General features: G+C 31.7%; 1 protein-coding gene across 1 annotated transcript in view; it reads right to left on the bottom strand.

The window, feature by feature from the left end:
* Window positions 1-7545: 7545 nt before the first annotated feature.
* The window catches only part of LOC136989792 (probable E3 ubiquitin-protein ligase RNF144A-A), a 38104-nt gene continuing 22904 nt past the window's right edge, over window positions 7546-22745 (bottom strand). Inside the window, exons 5-9 of the mRNA XM_067288066.1 lie at window positions 21523-21632; window positions 11090-11181; window positions 8648-8792; window positions 8486-8575; window positions 7546-8395 (exon numbers count right to left, since the gene is read on the bottom strand). Coding sequence (XP_067144167.1) covers window positions 8261-8395; window positions 8486-8575; window positions 8648-8792; window positions 11090-11181; window positions 21523-21632 — 572 coding nt within the window. The 3' untranslated portion in view covers window positions 7546-8260. The remainder of the gene's footprint in view (window positions 8396-8485; window positions 8576-8647; window positions 8793-11089; window positions 11182-21522; window positions 21633-22745) is intronic.

Here is a 22745-nt window from a genome sequence, read left to right on the forward strand (position 1 = left end):
ACTCTTTCCGCCCTGTGGGCACTAAGAGGGCCTCTTTAGTAGGCCCATTATGGGTTCGGCCAGGCCCACAATGGGGCGACCGGGTGGTGAGGGACGGGGCCCGACATATCCGAACGGACCACCCCCCGAAAAATTCCTGGGGATTATTCGACCCGTTCGGATTCGATCCCGGGTCCCCCAGAGCGGCAGGCTGCCACCTTTACCGCTCGGCCATCCGGCCGTCTGCTTTGTAGTTTGTAAACACTATTTTTATATAAATCAAACATTGACTCATAAATGACGCAAACTTATAGCTGATGTTATAAAAATTATAAATACTTTTGTTGTTCGTGACAGTCATCTTGAATTTTGTATAGATTCGCTAAACTGTCTTTTAACAAATCTACTTAACTTTACGAGGCAATAACCTAGAAGTTCGTTAATTCGGCACCCGATAATCCGGAATTATCGGATGATAATTCCGGATTATCGGGTGCCGAATTCGGGTGCGGATTGTCGGGGACATTCTAGTGCTCCGCGCGTCGGAATATATTAGGACACATGGTACGCTAAAAACCCACATTCTGTATTGTACTGAACGAATATTGTTTTACGAGAGCTGACACACGCTTTGTGCTAGGTGACGTCATTACTGGTATATTTTCTTCCTATAAGCCAAAGCGAAAATAACGGACCTAAAAACAGGTTTCTCGTTAATGTCGATTCTGGACAATACAGAGTTCATTAACGTTTCCTCATATTTTCGATCGATCTTAACACAGTATAGCCACACATTGTATTGTCTTCAGACTGATTATGCTTCCGATTTGTGCGCGCTGGTAAAAATATACGGCAATGTCTGCAACGTTCAGATCACAGGAGACTTATCGAATTTTGCGAAAATACAAAAGCCTCCGGTAATCTGGCCCCGTACGGGATTTAAATCCCTCGTATCGGATTTAAGAATACTACTGTATGTAGTTATTTCTATTTCAGCCAGTGGCATTTTACGATAGGGAAGCTGTGCCGATCCTGGATAGAATCATTGGAAGCGTTATATGATAGTGTGATGTGTAGCATCCATGAGTTAAACTGCTTGAGCTTGGTGTTCTGTAAAGCGCATGCATTAGCTTCCCAGGACGAATCTAGCTCAGATTTTTCTGTTGACGAAGGACCTCAACTTTCTCTCAGAGTGAACTCAACGACTTAGTAAGTAACTTAGGTCTTTCAAAAGATGCAGCTGAATTGCTAGGATCAAGGCTAAAAAACAAAAACCTGCTATCATCTGGGATCTCATTTTCGTGGTACAGGCATCGAGAGAGAGAATTTACTCAATTTTTCTCCAAAGAGGAAAATCTAGTTTATTGTAATGATGTTTATGGGCTCATGAAGTGCTTTGAAATAGAATATGATTCATCAGAATGGCGCATATTCATTGATTCGTCTAAAACTAGCCTCAAAGCATTCTTGCTGCATAATGGAAACGTATTTGCATCTCTTCCTATGGGACACTCGGTTCATATGGGAGAAAACTATACTGACTTGGCTACGATTCTTGAGAAAATCAAATATCAAGAGCATCAATGGATAGTTTGTGGAATTTTCAAAATAGTAACCATGTTGTTGAGTCAGCAGGGAGGTTATACAAAATATCCTTGCTTTCTTTGTTTATGGGATAGTAGAGTGAGACAGCTGCACTGGACAAAAACTGACTAGCCACCACGAGACAGTTTAACTCCCGGCAAGAAAAACGTCATGAATATGACATTGGTTCCTCCAGAAAAAAGTGTTATTACCACCTTTTCATATTATATTGGGGCTCATAAAGCAGTTTGTCAAATCACTACCAAGAGATGGGGATTGTTTTAGATATCTGTGTTCCAAGTTCCCAAAACTGTCTGAAGCAGTTAAAAGGGGGAGTTTTTACTGGCCTTGACATAAGAAAACTTTTATCTGATCCCCTCTTTTTGGAAACAATGGGAGAAAAGGAAAAAGAAGCATGGGACTCTTTCAAGAATGTAGTGCATAAGTTTTTGGGGAATACTAAGGACCCTGACTACAAAACCATTGTACAACGCATGCTGGCAACGTATGAAGCTCAAGAATGCAAGATGAGCTTAATTAATAAAAGTTCATTTCTTACACTCCCATATTGACTATTTTCCCGAAAACTTGGGAGCCTACAGTAAAGAACAGGGTGAAAGATTTCACTGGGAAGTCCGTGATATCGAGAGACATTACCAAGGAAATTGGGATGTCAATATGTTAGCTGACTACTGTTGGATGCTCAATCGAGAAACCAGAGAAGAAAATCGGAAGCGAGTTCGGAGAAGCATCAAAGAGAGAAGAAAAAAGAGCAAAAGAGAAGAAAAAAGGTTTCATAAAAAAAAAAGAGTAGACCTAAAATTGTGTATAAATATCAAAAACAATTTTTTAATTAGTTGTAAAAAAATATATTTAGTTCATTGTAATAAATAACAGTTTTTATCAAAAATTTGTTTTTATTTTGCAAAAAACCTATACGTGATGGGATGTTACGGAAGTCACTTTTAGAATCTCCAATCTTTAAAACATAATTCAGCAAAAATATCCCATGCAGCTAAGGAAAAAAAAATTTGCAGACCTGTGTTATAAGTAGGTCTGACTCCCAGTATAATTGTTCGACACAATGGATAGAAAATGACATTTCCGAGGTTATTAATGAAAGCTAATAACCAGAATGCCCTCCTTTATTTACGATTACTTTGCAAACTTATCTGTCATCGACTGGATCAACCTTTGAAGAAAACTCCAAGGAATTTCTTCATTTCTCAATGAATGCAGTCTTTAGGTCTCTGGTGTTATCATATTGCTTCCCATTTGCATAGACTGACCTGACCAGAAGTTCCCAGACACACTGTATACAGTTCAAATCTGCTAACATGACTGGCCAATCCACGACTTGAACTTTGTTGGCCAAAAAATTATTTCCAGGTAATATTGGCTGTATGGATGGGAGCATTATCTTGCTGAAACTGTCACTGATGACCTCCCCAGTCTTAAACCTTTTCTCCTGTAACTACACTACATTTCTCCATTATTCCTTCCAGCTCATATGATTTCTGGCCAAAATCAGTCTGGCAGCCTTGTATTTGTTTGTAAGCTTTGTTCTGACTTTCTTTTGGTGTATTTGAGATGATTGACAGCATGAAATACATTCAAATTGTCTATAAGCTTACTCTATATTTGGGTTTTGCAGTAATATTTCTGAGAGAGCTTGTTCCATTCGTAATTTTCCTTGAACTTGCTTGTTTCTTACAAGAAGCAAGTTTTGTGGCCTTCCAGAATTCTTAAATAATTCTCAAATTGCTCTTCCTACTTTTATTGACTCACCAGCTTTCACTTAAAACATTTATTTTAATTTTCAAACACTGAAAGTATCTTGTCCTCATCCATTCTGCCCTTTCTGAATTAACAATGTCTTGCTGTACAATTTGTGGTTGCCATAGAGCTAGTGGAACTGCGTTGAGCGCCACCTGTACGCAGGCAAAGGAAACTTTTTCAGGAAAATACGAGCGTCTTTGGGTTAGATACGTACTGAGACGCGGTGCTTGTTTTCTGCCTGTGATAATGAAAAACAGCTTTCTGCCAACAAAACTTCAAAAAATAACTGTTGTGTGGTCGGTTGTAGTGTTACCTATATTACTGAGCCGCCAAGTACAGTCAAACCTGTTTTTGTGCGGTCTTTTTCTCTGCGATTTGTTTTGTGCGATTTTTTTTGTGCGGTATATGAAAATTTCAATCAAATTGGAACATAATTGACTCCTGTAAAATTTTTAAAAACTCTATTGGTTGTTTTCTATGACATCAGCAGGTTTTTTCATTTTTTATTCAGAAAAATTTTTTCTCATACGTTTATTTCGGTTCCCTCTTATTTTAATAGCATAAAAACCATAAATATTATGTTATATTTGAACAGATGCGGTAAGTTAGCTCCCCTCCAGCTTTAGACTGCAGGTGTGAAATTTCACACCTTGTTAAATGAAATAACACTTCCTGCAGCTATATTTATCGAATAAAATCATTATTTAATGATTATTTTTAACTTTTTAATGTTAGATTCGTATTTAAGTGGAAATAATTAATTAATATAAAAATTAAAATTCTTAGAGGATTTTTTCCCCATTAGGTGTTGCAGAAAAAGGCCCAAGGAGTTAAAAAAGCAATTCCTAGTTATTTCGTACGGTTTCGAGTTATTTTCTACGTGAGACTTTTTTATGCGGTCCCTATTCACCGCATAAAAAAATATTTTTTTTATTGTGTTGCGAAAACTATTTTTTATAGCCACTCGTGAAGTTTCGCGCGATTTTTTTTTATGCATTTTCTTTTATGCGGTCCCTATCCCCCGCACAAAAACAGGTTTGACTGTAGTTTTATTTGTTCCTGCATGAATAATAGGCCTACCCTGGGATGAAAGAGAAATGGCTGACTGCAATTTAATTCCTGAGGTTAATTACATAATGATGTGTTGCATTCTAACCAATTTCCAATCTCCTGTTAACCTTAATTGGTTCTATTTTAAATTTAGTTTTCTAATGTAAAGTTTAGTAATTTTCTTTTTTTATGTTATTTTGTTCATCTGACAGATATTAATTGGCATATGATGTGATATTTGAATTTACGAGATTTGTGGAATAAAGGAGTAAGAAGCAAAATTAGTATTTTGAGGAAATGAGGATAAGAATTTCCCTGTTAATACAATACTATTAGCTATTGCTACGGTCCTTATTGAAGTTCCTTTATATATATGGTTAGTTACAAATTTCATTATTTACCATGAAATAGATATATAGTTTACTTCTTCCACACCACTCTTTAAATTGTACAAAATTAAGAGTATAATAAATATAAAAATATTAATACTGCTCAGTCCCAATGATCTACAGTCACTTCTCGAGTTACAACCATTCGCACTTATGACGAAAAATTTCATTAAAAAATTTTTTAAATGTATCAATTTTTTTATAGGTTTCGTAGAATATATATCATATACATATATATCTTGCACGCTTTTGGCGATTGATTGCGTCATCTTTAGTTTTGTTGTGTAGTTAGTTACCCTTCGCGTGTGCTTGTGCAAGATGGCTAACTGTTTTGTTGAAGTACAGTCACTTCTTGACTTACATCCGAAGTTGCTGAACCAAACCCCGTCGTAAGTCGAGAAGTGACTGTATTGACTAATGCAGGCATTACTTTGACCTTAAACTGCAGAATGTATGTATATATTATATATTATTAAATATATACTTATAAATAATATATAAATTTAGAATTTATCAAATTTCTATTTATTAAAATATAAATAGTTTTACATGTAACATACAAAATTCATACAGGATAAATTCATATGTTGTAAGAATGCTATTATTCCTCAACAACAATCAAATGAACAAAATGATGAAACAAAAGTAATGAACATGAAGTACTGAACTTTAAAATTATCACATTGAAAAATCACTGGTAAGATCATCATCATCAGAATCTTCCTCACTAGAATGTTTTTGTATGGTTGAAGCGGATGATGGTTTCCAAGTGTAACATTTTATCATTGTTGCTTTTAAGAACTCGATTTTGTAGTTTAATTTTTATTAAATTTAATTGCAAAAAAAATACGTTCAACTGCTGCACTTGAATGAGGAAGCAATGAAAACATCTATTTACTGCCAAAGTAGAAAAATATAGAAATATAGAATTAAAATGAATGTTTTGAAAGGTACTAAATTGAAAGGAAAGATATTAGGATTTCATAAATAGTACTAGGAAAATGGTGTTGGGTATCTTGGTACTAGAACAAGTAAAAAGATGTTAGATTAGTACAAAAGTACTAGGTGAAACAACACTGGTGCTGCCTTTGTAGCCCTGATTCTGTTACCCGGCGTCGCCGCTAGAGGCGCCTCAATCTAGTTTCGCTGTTCCTTCCACTAGCTCTATAGCAATAACTACATGTCGGTAGTTGGTTTCATAGATATCCAGTTAATCCAGTCAACATATTTAAAAAAATTAATTCATATATATGTGGTGCCCATCCCCCACGCTGATATGACTTGCTCGAGTCTGATGTCGTGCGCAGGCGGGGAAAAAAGACGGACCATTAGTTAGAAAAAGCAGCAGCAATGACATAGCGCAAACGACGTCTCCGCTTCAATACGATTAATATCCGTTTAATAATTAGTACAAAGATGATTTGTTTAGTGTTCTTCATTTCGTAATGTTTTCTGTATCATATTAAAATATACGTCATTACATGTTATAAGAAGCTCTTCGTATTCTTTCTTAAACTGCGTTCTGTATATGCTTCTCAACCCCCAGCCCAGCCATCTATAGACACCAATATATATATATGAATTAAATTCTTGAGTGTTCTTATTATTGAACACTATAAATTTTCTTGTGAATTAATTAATTAATTAACCTGTTTATTTAGAATCTTAACTGTTAGTGTGTGTCTTTATGAAAGAAATGAGTGGTAACAATCAGACTGATAGCTCTTAGAACTTTCAAAATTATTCATAAAATATTCGATCTTCTTAACTTTATTGTAATTCTGTAAATTGTAATTCTCTACTTGACAGTAGTATCTGCAGCTATGTCATGCATTTTGCTTATGCATTTTTGTGTCTTCTGCTCATAGATTTACTTGAAGTTATCCTTCAAGTTTCTTGAAATCACAAAATGATCAGTTTGTGTTTAGGGATGTTGCATCTAACACTTGATTTTTCAGAAAAACCATCAGTGGTATAATTAATACTTATAGTGAAAAATGGGCATGGTCTGTTCTTTGTTGCTAAGTGCTTTAGTAAAAGTATCAACATAAATTATTACAGTAGAGCGTCGTTTATCCAAATCAATTGGTGACGGGTTGTTCGGATAACCGATTATGTTCGAAAAAATATAACCTATCCCATGTTGAAATTTTTCTCCGTTGCGTGTCGCTTTGTGTTGAATTTTTGTCAATTTTAAGCCTAACGAAAAGTTTTATAATAATAATCGAGGCTATTGTATCGTTAAAAATTATTTCTTTATTTTGTACAAACAAAATAAATATATTGAAAAATATAAAAACAAAAAATTATACTTCAGAAGTTAATCTAGTATCAAAAACGTTCGATTCAGCAGGACACAGTCCAACTGGAAAGCTTTTGGTTAACCGACGTTTCGGTTGACCGGCTTTCGGATAAGACGCTCTACTGTATAAATAAATGTTAACTATTATGTTAAATACAGTTTGAAAGTAGTACGTACAGTACATCTGAGAGGCAATCCGATATTTATGGCTGTAATTTGTAATTTCAAAAGCCACTTTTCAATTTTAAGATTTTATTCAGTTTATGGCTGTTAATAATATATTCTTTGTATGAAATTAAAAAATATATACGATATAACATAACTATAAAATTGTTTGATATTGCATATTACTTTTGGATTTAGAACAAAAATTAGTTTGAGTCTGCTGAATTAATTATAAAATTAACAAATACTTTATTTTAATTGTTTTATAGCATAAAATTTGAACAATATACTATTAAATGAAATATGAAAAAAGCATATATGTTTATTTTGAACAAATTATTATTTTTTATGTACAGACTAGAAGAAAAATTATTTGAGACTTGATTCATATTTATACAAAATAAAGTAATTTCTACAGTCAGTAGAGTTTCTTTTAAAAAGTATATTCTGCTTGAATGTATTACATTTATATAATACTGGAAAATATAATAAGCTTTCGTTAAAAAAATTATGCAAACATTTTTGCATCTTTTTATAGAAATAAAGCAAGGTTTTAATCATGACTAGAATTAAAGCTATTTAGAGATGAACAAACAAAAATTTGTTTCTTGTCAATTATCTAAACTTCATACATGCCATTTAAAACTAGTTCTTAGTTTACTTACGTCTGCAAGCTGGACGATATTTACTTTCACTTAATTTGTAATGGTAAAAACAAAAAAAATCTTAAAATTATTAGCAAAGTTATTTTATATCCCCAAAATGTCCTAATATATAACAAACTTTAACATTGTATGTATGTCAGCAAATAGAAACTTAACTGAAATGTTATAACACATTCCAGCAACAATTACAAGTCAGTAAATTGTAACTTAGATCATACTAGTTGTGGCTTTATAGTGGAAAATGAAAACCAAATTTATATGGTTCCATCCAGACTCTTGTTAATTTGTCAATTTAGAATGTAAATTAAATGGAATATTATATATGTATGTAGAACTGCATTAAAAATTTAACGAGCAGACTGTTCTTCTTCGTACATACTACATTGCTTACATCGGCAACAAAACAAACATGGGGCAGCAAGGATCAAGAACGGAGCAGCCACTAGCATAAGTAATCCAAAACCGGCAAATATTCCAACAACCTATACAAAATCAATATTGAAGTTTATCAAATAAATAAATAAAATAATAATAATAAATGATGATAATATATTTCACAATTTTAAATTTACCTGAGTTCTATGCCAAGCAACTGAAGCTCTGGAATGTCCTAATTTATTTTTACATGGTCCTTTATCATAATGTCTCAACAAAAAGTCATCCTAATGAATTAATTATTATTAAATTCCTTTTCCTAAAATAAATTTTGTTAATTAAGATGATAAATAACTTACATCCAAAGAAGCAAGACAGTACCAACAAAATACATGTTTACAATGCTTGCACATCATCTGGGCACACCCTTCATCTCTTTCAATAGGTATATGACATTTAGGACAGCGTTTAATGAAAGATTCATCATCGTCACTGGACATAAAACTGAAAATAAACCTGCATAAATTAGCATAATGTGAATGTACTAATTACATAAATTAGTATCATTAAAATTAATAAAATGAATCAAGAAGAAAAGAAAGAAGATTCAAAACACCAAAAGTATTTTTATCTCATTATACTTCATTACTGAAAAAGAAGTGATGTCATATGCAGAAGTAGTCTCTTTTGCATATGATATCACTAATAAGCTAAAGTATTTAAATACTTATTTAAAGATCAATACTACTGATATTTTCTGAATTTATCCTAAGTTTACAATGATACGAGGGTAGGCTGAAAAGTAATGCACACATGCTTGTAGAACATGAACAAAAACAAATAGCAAGATTGGGCAAAAAGTACATTAAAGTACAATTCTTAAGCTTCAAAATCATATATTTATTTTTTAACATAGTCACTGTTAAGGTTAACACATTTCTCCCAACCTGTAACAAGTTTTTTCATTCCATCACTGAAAAATTCTTCAGACTTTTCTCGAATCCAGGACTTGACAGCTGCCTTCACCTCATCGTCCAAGGTGTAATGATGTAATGATTACCCTTGAGGTCTCTCTTGAGTAAAGGAAAAAAATAAGAATCGCAAGGTGCAAGATTGGGGGAATAAGGAGGGTGTGGAATCGGTTCAAACTTCAGGTTTCGCAGAGCTTCTCCAGTTGTGCGCAAGGTGTGTGGACCAACATTGTCATGTTGCAAGATTATTGGCGCCAGGCTGCCTCTAACACAACGAACTTGACATTGGAAGTGTTTTAGAGTCTGTATGTACTGAGAATTTACTGTTGCTCCTCGTTCCAGAAAAATCGGTCACACACATTGGTGAGCATCCCAAAACACAGTCAAAAGAAGTTTTTTTGCGGATGGTTGTGTTTTGAACTTTTTCGCCTGAGGAGAAGATGGATGTTAATATTCAGTGCTCATTTTCTCTTCCGAGTCGTAATGATGGATCCATGACTCATCCCCCGTCACAATATTCAAAAGAAAGTCGTCTCCTTCGTCACAATAGCGCTGCAAAAGTCGCTCACAGCATTCCAATCAACGCTGTTTGTTCTCGTCTGTGAGAAGGCATGGTACCCATCGTGCACAGATTTTTATGGTATCCTAATTGTTCAATAATGAAGCCAACACATTCCTTGGATATTCCAATATGGTTTGCGATACGCTTTTGAGTGATTTGCCAGTCATTTTGAATCAAATCATCAATGAGTTTGCGATGTTTATCGTCTATGGCAGTGACTAAATGTCCGCCGTGTGTTTCATCAACAATTATGGCTTTTCCAGGCTTGCAACCATGAAATTTTATTACCCATCAATTTACAGTAGACCTATCAATGGCATCATCACCATAAACAGCCTTTAAATGATGATGAATCTCAGTAGGAGTCACTTTTTCAGCAGTTAAAAATTCGATAACAACACACTGTTTAACTTGCATTGACATAGCGCTAGAACACGTCTCCATACTTCTGCTTCTTGAAATACATTGGATGAACGCAACGACCTCAAACCTGCATATGTGTATAGAGGGAATGTTACTTCCACATGCCACCTGGCACACTTCTGAAAGTCATTTCATTCGTGCTCTACAAGCAAATTTGCATTAGTTTTCAGCCTACCCTCATATATTAAAAGCTGCTTGTGCTATTGCATATGTATATGTATACAGATGCTTAGTCTTATTATTACATTTTGGATGAATTTTTGAAGTACTAATCTTAAAAGTTTATAAAAATTGCAAACAACAGTGAAAAATTTCATTACTACAATGTTACTGACTTCGACACTATCAAATCAGCAGCAATGGAACCTGAGAATTCATGCAAAAACAAAAAATGACAATATGCAATAGAAATAAATCCACATTGATTATTTATTAAAACTGGCCAAAGACTGACTTCAATGCCACCCCATGACCAGCAAGACAACTTCACAATCTGTACAGAATTACAATTTTAGACATATGGTCAAATTGTAAGTATTATACCTTGACAAATGGTCCTGTATTATACCTTGTATATTACTGTTTTTATATTACATAAATAAATACCAATATATAATAATTAAAATTAGTACATTATAAGCTACATAGCCAAGTTCAACTTTACCTATTACATTATGTCTGACCTACAATGTTCAGCAACATTATAAGAGATGAGCAATAATGCCCTAATCTCGAAAGTGGTCACAAAAAAGCTTGAGAATAGACTAGATTTGAAGCTATATCTTACTGCATAGCCATCTGGCTATTAACATATTTGAAATAAAGTAAAATAAAAATCAACTTACTCTTCTTTTTCTTTCTTTTCTTTTTTTATATCTTCACATGTTTTGGTTGCATGCCAATATTCTTTACAGTAAGAACAAAATGTTAGGCTACACTGAAATAAAAGTAATTTTCAGTTTGTAACAATGAATCTTAAAATATTAAATTCAATTTAATTTAATTTGGTTTAAATTATTTTATTATTATATAAAAATTTTTTATTTAAAAAAAAATATATTCAATATATACCATAGGCACCCATAACAGGCAGCAGTTTCTCCTGATATTTAGTCAAGGACATAAATTTCATTAAATTATTATCTCAATAACCAATTGGCTATTGAGATATATATATATAAGGCTTATCAAACAGTAATGGAGCCAAGATAATTGAGATCACATTAAAAAAATAATAATAAAAAAGACCGACTTTATTTTGTGGGATTTTTTTTTGATGTGATTGATTTCCTTGATTCCATTACAATTTCATAAGTCTCATATCTCCAACTGGTTATTGAGATAATTATATTTTTTTGGCTCTCAAATACAAATGTGCTACTACTTAAACACTTTGCTTTTTCTGATCTTTTAATAAAGATGAGAAAAAGCTAAATGTTTTAGTAGCAGCACATTTTTGTGTTTGAGAGCCAAAGAAATTATAAAACATGGTTTTGGAGTGTAAAGAGATAATTATAATTTATTAAAGGAAGGAAGCTTACAACTACACAAATTTTATTACTTCACAGCAGAGTTAAAAAAACTCTCCCAAGATCTGCTTTCATGATTTGTTTTTTCAATATGACAGTACCACAATACAGTACTAATTTCAACTGAAAACTTAAATATTAAAACTAAATACTGTTTTAGGTATAATTCTATCATTTCAATTTAATAAATACAGTATAATAAATTTAAATAAAATAATGCCTTTTATTTATTTTTTTTACATATTACAAAGGTTTTGGGTGCCGGGCACCCACTTGGTTTTTGAAAGGGGCAGAGTGTAAAAAGACAAACTAAGTCAGTTTTAGTGCAGTAGGCCCACTCATTGCCAAATTGTTTAGCACCCAAAAGCATCCAAATCACAAACCTGCCCCCAAAACAGTGAATAGCACCCAAACTACCAGCTTCCTGCTTTTTTACATTTTCAAAGAATATGTTGACAATTCAATCTTTTATTTTTGGTGGTTTTTATTCATTCACTTGAGGAGAAAAAAACAAATTCATTATACTGGACCACATATGCTGAGGAAAAAAAATACTTAGCTTTAATTAGCTAGATAATTAGCTTACTCTCTTCTTTTGTTAAGAGAAAAGGGGGTAAAGTGGAATTTTCTGGACTAAACTAAGCCTTAGGGTTGTTCTAAGAATGTAAACAGATTCACTAAAAATCTGCAACACATGTTTTCTTTTCTAAGAAAAAAACAATCTAGAAAATTCTGTATTGATGTCACCTTACCCTGACTTGTGAGCACAACAGTTCCAATTTTCTTTATTCAGTGTCAGTGACATTAAAAAATGGCAAAATTGTCCTCATCTAAACTGAACATTTTAGCAAATAAGTTTAAAGATGAGGGCGTATGCACAGAGAGAAAAGTTCTTTGCTGGTCCATTTGCAATTATGTGATTTTAGTTGATGTGAAATACCAAGAAACAAAAATCAGGAGACATGAGTTCAGAAAGGCATAGAGAAGGCAAACAAAAAAGGAGGAATTTCGAGCAGATATTTATACAGGCCTCATTTCAAAGAGGAGAAGAATTTCAGAAGGCTAATAATATGTTTCATGCAGATTTAACAACTGTTCTTCTGCAGGCAAATATACCCTTATATAATGTAAACAATCCAGCCTTTAAGTCATTTCTCCAGAAATATATGGGAAAGCTTGTCCCTGACGAGAGCACTCAGAAAAAACTATGTGAAACCAGTTTATGATCAAACAATATCTACAATCCTAGACATTGTCAGAGACAATCCTGCAGTGTTTATACTGGACGAAACAACAGATTAAATAAAACGGTACATGCTGAACGTTCTTGTTGCACCACTGACTAGATGCTATGTACAACCAATGTTGTTTAAAATGTACCAACTTAAAAATATGAACTTGACTACAGTGTCCCACACTTTCAATGATGTTTGCATCAAGTTGTAGCCAAATGGTGTCCAGTACAAAAAGGTTTGGCTTGTCATTACAGATCAAGCATCTTACATGTCAGCATTCTCGAATTTGAAGTGTATCTATAACAACCTAAAACATGTGACTCTTGTCTTGTCCATGCCTACACTGAGTATGTGAACATATTCATATAGAATATAGCAATGCCAATGACTTCATTTTGAAAATGAAAATGGTTCTTCTCAAGTGCCCTAGACAGGAGCACTTGAACCAAGATGCTGTTACCACCCAGTCTAGTGGTCACCACTTCTTGGGGATCTTGGACAAACAGCATGGTATTCTACTGTGAGAACTTCGAGAAAATTAATGCATTTATCAACTAACTTCCTCCTGGCGATTCTGCGGCCATCAAGAAACTGGTCGCCAATCCAATAGTGACCACAGAGCCCTACTCCGTGCATTCATACAAGTTATTGGTGGATAAAATCAACGAGCTGGAAAGATGTGGAACTGAAATGCAGGATTAGTAGAATGTTGTAAGTCAGGTGCTTGATGTACTGGACTGTTTTACCCTGGACAAACTCAGATCTAGTTTATAAAAAAAATCCCAATTTGAAAAATATTTTGGATTGCACTGAACTAGAATTCCGAGTAAAAATCAAACATGTCCACTTAGTCTCGGTTCACATAGAAAAATCTTTTTCCTTATATAAAGACATTCTATCCGCCAAACGAGAAAACTTCACTTTTAAGAACATTGAAATGGTTACTGTTGTAATTACAATGCTCATCTTTATGTCTAAATTGCAAAAAACAATTATATAGTTTGTAAATATAGTACATCTTGTTGGTTTTTATCTTAATAATACAGCATCTAAAAGCACCCAAACTAGCACTCAATCCATTCTAAAAAATGCACCCAAAAATCTGGACCTTACATATTACCTTTGAATGGAGATGGATGGAAATTGAGAATTTGTTTTAAATTTTGATGTAGTTTAAATTAAGTTTACTGCAATGTGGAAAAAAATCAGTTAATTTAATACTGAATATATGTGACTACAAAATCTGAGTGCATTCAATAAACTTTTGACAATGTTTGGCACATTATTGAAAAATTTCTGGTTAGTGACAATTGAAAATATCTGGCAACATTAGTTTAATGTAAATTATTTTGTAAGTGGCAGAATTTTTATTTTGTTTTGATGTGCAAGGGTAATATAGAGTATTGAGTTAATTGTAACAAAAAGAATCCAGCAGTTTTTAAATTTTGTCAATAATGGAATATGTGGTTCAAATACAGTGAAGGAAAATGAAGAATCATGCTCAGGTTTGAATTCACAACTTCAGACAAGCCTTGCTTAATGAGCACTTTGCATAACAAGCAAAATAAATTGTAAAAAAATGACTCGCTTAATGAGTGAATTTTCACATAACGAGTGGCCAGGAGAGGGGATTGTGTGCATGTTCCATCTAGCACTCATTCAGCTAGCATCTTAGTGTCACTTGTGATCACACATTTTTCCAAACTTTTTCCAACACATATTATGTATAAACATCAACAACCATAGCCTGTTAAATAATAAACACACCAAACGATATGCCAAATTCTTGGGCTACGTAAAGGCTATAATTAAATATTAGAAATTAATTAATTTGACTAGAAGTAGGCAGTTATGCTGCCATCTCGTATTAAATTTAATGACCAATTCCAAATTAAATTCCAGAAATGTCTAAATTAAAAATTAACTATTTATAATTATTAAATTTAATACAAGATGGAAACATAACTGCCTACCTCTAGTCAAATTAATTAATTTCTAATATTTAATTATAGCCTTTGCATAGCCCAAGAATTTGGCATATTGGTTGGTGTGTTTATCGGACAAATTATCTGATTTTTTTTTGGTTTTCTGCAAATCAAATTTGCATTTCAGGTTGGTTCATTCTGCGCTAGAAGAAAAGATGATGATTCATGCTCCTTAACAATGTTTATTGTATAATTTTCTTTGAATACACATTATACATAAAATATTCGAGTATATTTTTCGGCATGGAATGCATTATCGTATTTTACATTAATTTCTATGGGAAAAATTGTTTCACTTAAAATGTGTTTCGCATTACAAGTAGGACTCTGGAACAAATTATGCTCGTTAAGTGAGGTTCCACTGTATTTTATGCACATGAAATGCTAACTAATAGAGTCAGACTACATATATTAACAAATCCTACACATCCTAAAAAAGGACTATGATTTTAAAAAATATGAGGAGTAAATGTCCATTTAGAATGACTTTAAACATACCTTTGTCTACATTACTCATAAAAAAAAAAAAAAAAACAAAAGTACTCTCTGTAAACATTTTGCTTTGTTCAGGCTTTGTGGTAAGTCACATTAATTATTGTGGAGAATTCGTTACCCATCCATAAACAAATGAAGAAATTCACAAAATAGGCTAAAGTACTGTACATTATGGCATCCAAATGATAGCAAGAAGCCATTGAAAGCCAGGAAACTTTTTAAAAGTAATGAAAGATAGCATTGAAAGTGTGAGGAACTGGAGGTATAAGATATTAATTTATACCTCTTAATCGGCAACAAATCCATAAGATTTGCCCACTTTGTTGAAAGATGGCTATATTTTATGAGGAGATCAAAGATCATAAAATCCCGATCTACAGTCAGAATTCCAGACACCAGATATGGAAGTATCTCATGCCCTATCATGTGTTTAAGATATCGTTTGATTAGGAGGGCTAATACAATGCTGAGTGGGGAGAATCGCAGGCAAGTTGATAGGTGTCAATTGAAGTAATGAACAAAATGAGTAACAAAACAAATAAAATTTAATATATCTATATATTATACAAAGAAAATGATTAAGTATAAACGAAAACTAAATAAGCTAAAATACCTTAAAAATAACCCTATATGAGAGAGAGTTTACAATAATATTTAATAATACCTCTTTAAATATTTCATTTCGCGGACCTTTCCTTGTGGAAATTAGAGGAGATCAGGCACAAAATATGTCCGATGATTGTATGTTTAATCCGCGCTGAGTTTGGCACGTAAACTCCTTTTATACAAATATTCTCTTCCAATGAGAATTAAGTAATTTGACCATCTGATGGGATGTCAAGATGAGTCTTATTTAGTCAGCTATTTAGTCATAGGAGAGATAACGATCTCTCTCAGGAATTAACAGTCAAAAAGGAAATGTTTGTTCCTTGTTCTCCTCGATTTTTAACTCTTATAAAAGGAAAAAGTTTCAGATTTAATATCGAAATATTATATTAATCTTTAAAATCTTATAATATATCAACATCCATATTCAGATTCTCACAAAAGTATTGAAGTTTTTTTGTAATGAACATGTAAAGAAAAATATCAAGAACCAGGTTTACGAAATCTATCTTCTCACCTCTTGTTTTGTGCTGAGTTTGATTTACCTTTAAGAGGAGCATTAACAAAAAAAGCTGTCTTGATAAATTTCTAAAGTTTAGAATGGAGTCAGATGAGAGACTAAAGTTCATTTGAAAAATTGATCATAAAATGCAACACACAAGAGTTTACAGAACACAAAATTAACTGCTGGAAGCAAGATTGCAAGTTTTACAAGATAATATAATAAAGCATTGTCCTCAACAAAGATTTATTTTTGGATTGTATCTGATGAAATGATGGATATTGGTAGGATTGAGCAACTGTCACCAGCTGTCAGGTTTTTTGAGAATCAGACAAACTATTCACATAGAATTTCTACTTTTTGTACCATTAGATCATTTTGATGCAGGATATGTTGCAAATGCAATTATTTCTATTTCATCTCTATGGGGTCTACATTTTTCAGGCAGAACTGCAATGGTTGCAGCACAATAACAGGAAAAGTAAGTGGAGTCCAAAAGAGAATCACTGAGAAGTACCTTTTAGCTTTATTTCTCCAATATGTTAGTCATAATGAGATAGTTGCAGCACTTTATAAATGTCTTATGAAAGAAACCAAGAAACACATCAAGGCATTCCAACTTAATCGTGCCATAACATATGTTTATCATCATTCAATAATTATTGCGAGTATTCAGCAAAAGTCTAATCTGTAACAGAAAAACTATAAACAATTAATAACATCTGCTGTAAACTGTAGATTATGTTAAACATTTAATTGAACTAATAGCAGTTGGTAGAAAGAAAGAATGCACATAAGTCTTTCAAAGAAATTATGGTAAATACTGGCCAAATGGCCAAAGCTGTTGGAATAGGTAAAATTGTGGTTCCTTTTATTGAAATTTGATAAATGTTTTGTTCTAGTCATGCTTTTGAGTTCCTTAAAGATTACTATAGAATTTGAGCTTTATTTTGTATTTAGAATCACTAACTGAGTTATTGAATGACAGGTTCTCCAAAGAAAAATATGATCTTTTGAATTGAGTTACCAAAAACTGGAAGCAGGAATACTATATGAAAAGAAAAATCATACATTAAATTCCAGTAATATTTAAGAACTTTTTAGACAGAGATCTCTGGGTTTTACAGTATACCCATCACTGATGGCAATTTAAAATAATACTAACACATATTGGTTCCACCATAAGATCATTACATAAAAGAGAGAAGGAGCATAAGTATGGTATTGATACCAACAAACTCAACATCACCCTATCCATGTAAGTACACAGCCAGGGGTCAAAGTTAACCTGTAGGATGTCAAAATGGTGAGATGGACTTTTTAAATACACTGGAACCTCGCTTAACGAGCATAATTTGTTCCAGAATCTTACTTGTAATATGAAACAATTTTTCCATAGAAATTAATGTAAAATATGATAATGCGTTCCATGCTGAAAAAATACTCAAATGTTTTATGTATAACATTTATTCAAAAAAAAAAAAAAAATTGTACAATATACACTGTTAAGGAGCACGAATCATCATCATCTTTTCTTCTAGTGTGGAATGAACCATTCTGGAATGATAATTCAATTTGGAGAAAAAAAAAAAAAAAAAAAAAAAAATCACAGCTGATATGTTTGATAAACACTCCAAACGAGATGCCAAATTCTTGGGTTATGTAAAGGCTATAATTAAATATTGGAAATTAATTAATTTGATTTATTAATTAATTTGATTAATTTTTAATTCAGACGTTTCTAAAATTTAATTTGGAATCGATCATTAAATTTATTGACCCAAGAATTTGGCATATCGTTTGGCATGTTTATTATATAATGGGCTATGGTTGTTGATGTTTATAAGTAATATGTGAGAACACAAGTTTGGAAAAATATGTGATCAGAAGCAACACTAAGATGCTAGTGGAACGAGGGCTAAACACAGACTGATGGAGCATGCCACATGCACATAATTTGGGATTTCCTGTCTCCTCATCACTCGTTATGCAAAACATTGCTCGTTAAGCGAGGCAAATGTTTACAATTTGTTTTGCTCGTTATGCAAAATACTCGTTGTGCAAGGTGCTCGTTAAGCGAGGTTCCACTGTATACTAAATTAGAACTTTTGAAAAACTAAAAATTTTTAAGGCATCTATAAAAAATACATTGTATTAATTTTAAAAACTGCCAAACTATATCATCTTGCCATATCTGCCAAACTATATACTTCTTTGATAAGCCAGTGAGAAGTCACAACTAAGATGTAGTTAAATTGCTCTCTGTTAAGTTGTTAATATTTTGAAAATATTTCTTATAAAATTTCTCCAAAGGGCATCATAAAATATATTATTCTTCTAGGTTCAAATATTCCAAATTTTGAATTTTATATATTATTTCAAAATGTCAAATGTTAAATCTGTATAATGTATATTTTAGAACGGGGTTTCTCAAAGTGGGCGATAACGCCCCCTTGTGGGTGGTGAATAAATCTAGGGGGCGCTGGAGGCAAGGTACTGAACGGTGACCAAAGGCAAAAGTTGGGGTCACTGACAGCCGTTCCCTTACCTCTGTTAAACGAATAAGAGGAAACATTGCGATTAATGGTTTCCAGATGTTGAGAACAATGTACGGTACGGGCACTCTGTGTGAGATTCATAGAAAAGTTTTCCTAAGAATATTTCCAATCCTTTCTCATACAAGAGAAAATGGGTTATGGGGCATTGGGTATAACTTTATGGAACAAAGGGGGCAGTGGATTGGAAAAGTTTGAGAATAACTATTTTAGAACAATGATGCCTTCTATAAATCAAGCATTAATTTATAAAAACACAGATCTGATGCAGGTCTTATATACTACCAAGAAAGATAAAAACATTTGTTTTTTAAATTAAATATTACTGGAATTTAGTATATGGTTTTTTCTTTTCATGTAGTAATTGAGTTACCTTCATTTCAAAAAGTGAAAGCTAAACTGGAATGATTTCAAGAAAACACATTTCAAATATAAACCAAAACTTACAGGATATTGCTGGAAAATTTGATGAGGAAGAAAGGACATGATACAGTCTACAGAAAGGAAACCCTAACAAAAACTCTGAAAATCTGGATTTAATTAACTGCTTAAAGCACCTATCACTAAGATATGAAAAGTGTTTTCAATTGGTCTATAAGAGATCCCATGCTTAGTCATAAGGTCATTTAGGTACAAATTTCAGATCTCAGTAAGAAAAGTAAATTATTAAAATTTACACTTGTTAATTATACATTGAAGGAAAAAAGTGTTAGTTTTTGCAAATAATATTTGCAGGGATGATTTAATATATCTGCTACCTCAAGCACTTCTTTGTGATTGTTTTTATTCTCTAATTATGTAATTTGTCCTAGAATTTTTTAAAAAAGAATAATTGTTATATTTTAGGCCATGAAAATATACAATGAAACATGAAATATATTCTAATTTTTGTAAACTTAATACAATAATCCCAGTGCTTAAAAACAAGTGAAGTCGTGACTTTGAAGTACAATGAATAACAGCAGATTTAAGAAAGTGCACAAATTGAAGTTATGTACAGTACCTTTCTTTTAAATAACTTATTTATATTTGTAATTGTCTATGTAATTTCACACATAAATCACTTATGCTCTTCAAAACAAATTTTAAATTTATTGCATATCTTCATATATGTTTCCAATCTGGCCCACAGGCTACTGGTTGAAAACCATTGACCTAGATCCTAATAGTTTACCCAAGACAATTTTGTATGAACACTTCATATAACAACCAAACACCATTGATATCTACAATGGATTAATAGAGCTATCTAGAATTACTAGGTGTAACTTGTAACTCAATATCCCTCTAAACAGAGAAGGTTCCAAATTTTAATAATTTGGAATAAATATTTTTGTGAAATGGAAAATGCTTAATTCTAGTAAAATTACTCTAAATATTAATGGATTTATTGACTAAATTACTTAAACTACCTTGAGCAATTTTGCAGAAACACTTTATTATATTTAATAAATATCAAATACAAGAATTAATTTGGCAACAAAAAAATTATTCTTATGTTTAGGATTACAGGAATAAAAAAGTATTTAGTTTATTTTGTATTTAAATTGAAAAAAAGAAAATTTAAAGTATTTTTGGGTGAACTATTACTGTATTTTAGTATTTCTTAAAATTATTATTGTTTTTGTTAATATGCTATTGTATTAAATTACTTTTAATTACATTCATAAATGGAAATATTTAAGAAATACTGTTTTTCCAATCATTTTCAATTACATATAATAATATGCTCACATGACCATTACATACATTCTCTCTCCACTCATTTTAACAACCAATATTATCTTTATACTTGAGCATGAATTACTATATAAAGCATTACATAAGCTATTTAAAAAGTTTCTAATTCTCATTTATAAATTAAAAAACTCTAGATAAACTTTAATATTCTTATTTATAATTCCTGATTAATCATCTAAACTAAAAACTACTATAAAGCATTTACACTTCAATAAGACAGTTATATAATTTATTCTTTATGCAAAAGATACCTGGCAATGTCAATTTTATAAATGAATATTTAGTCATTCATAAAGTAATTACACTATCAAGAATTTGCTTTACCATTACATTACAAATGGTGTTAAATTACCATTTAGTATTTCTGTCATAATGAACAAAAAACTGCATTTAATCATATAACTGATTAAATTTTTCATGTATGACATCTGTATACAATCTTATGATGCAAATCTTTTGCTGCTTGTAGTATAAAAAATTTGCCAATTTGAAATATGTTTGGAACTAAAATTTTGATGCTTAAGCTCATAATTGCTTTTATCTGACTTTGTGTATTTGTTATTATAGCATCAGTAGAGAAAAATAAAAATTATATTGATATATAATGTTACCTGTAGAATAAAATACTTACATTGGGACAGTGAACAGGAATTCCTTGATTAGTATCTGATGATTTTACAAAACATACAGTTTCACAATTCACTCTAGGACACCATGTTCTGTGAGGATCAAGTTCCACTTCTAAAAGAATTTTCATATATCCGATTAAAAATTATATTTTTAATATTAAAAATAAAAATGTAAAAAATATAAAAATATATTCATTAATTAACAAAAGTAATATTTTAACTTTGAAAAACTTATAATAATAATACAGTAGAGTGTCGTTTATCCGAATCAATTGCGGACTGGGGTTATTCGGATAACCGATTATGTACGAAAAAATATATTAACCTGTCCGATATTGAAATTTTCCTCTGTTGCGTGTTGCTTCGTGTTGAATTTTTCTCCGTTGTGCGTCGTTTCGTGTTGAATTTTCATCGATTTTAAGCCTAACGAAAATTTTTATAATAATAATCGAGGCTATTGTATCGTTAAAAATTATTTCTTTATTTTGTACAAACAAAATAAATATATTGAAGAATATAAAAACATAAAAATTATACTTTAGAATTTAGAAGTAAATCTAGTATCAAAAACGTTCGATTCAGCACGACACAGTCCGACTGAAAAGCATTCGGATAACCGAAGTTCGGATAAACGACTCTCTACTGTATTATTATTATTAAAACAATAAAAATATTTCATATTTTTTCAATAAAATAAATTATTAGAAATTAAAGTTTTATTTTTGGACAGTAGTAGTAATACTAGTTTGTTATAAAAATATAAATTTATGAGAACTAAAATTATATCTATATAAACTGACCATACTACCATAGTTGTATTAATATGAGAATAATGTAATCTTAAATGGTTTATATGTATTATTTTAATAACACAGAGATTAATAAAAGAATGAGAAATCAGATAATCATTAACTAATTTAGCAAATGTGTTAATTTTTTGAATATTTTGGCAAGCAGCTTGCCAAAATAGCTGTATTTCCTAATTATTATATTTATATATGTGATGTGAACATTAATATAACTAGTAAATAGCCAGAATGATAATTGCATTTAAAATTTACAAGAATAAAAAAGAAAATTTCACAAAAAGTTAACAGAAGAAAACAGGCTTCTTCATCTTTATCCTATGTCCCATTTACATTTCAGGAACAAACACTTGTGAATTTTTTTTGTTTTTTTAAATTTTCTTTAAATTTTAAGACGTGATGTGAAATTTTACTTTTTA

This window comes from Centruroides vittatus, unplaced genomic scaffold (assembly GCF_030686945.1).
Source record: "Centruroides vittatus isolate TY-2023 unplaced genomic scaffold, ASM3068694v2 scaffold_769, whole genome shotgun sequence".
Lineage (NCBI taxonomy): Eukaryota > Metazoa > Arthropoda > Arachnida > Scorpiones > Buthidae > Centruroides > Centruroides vittatus.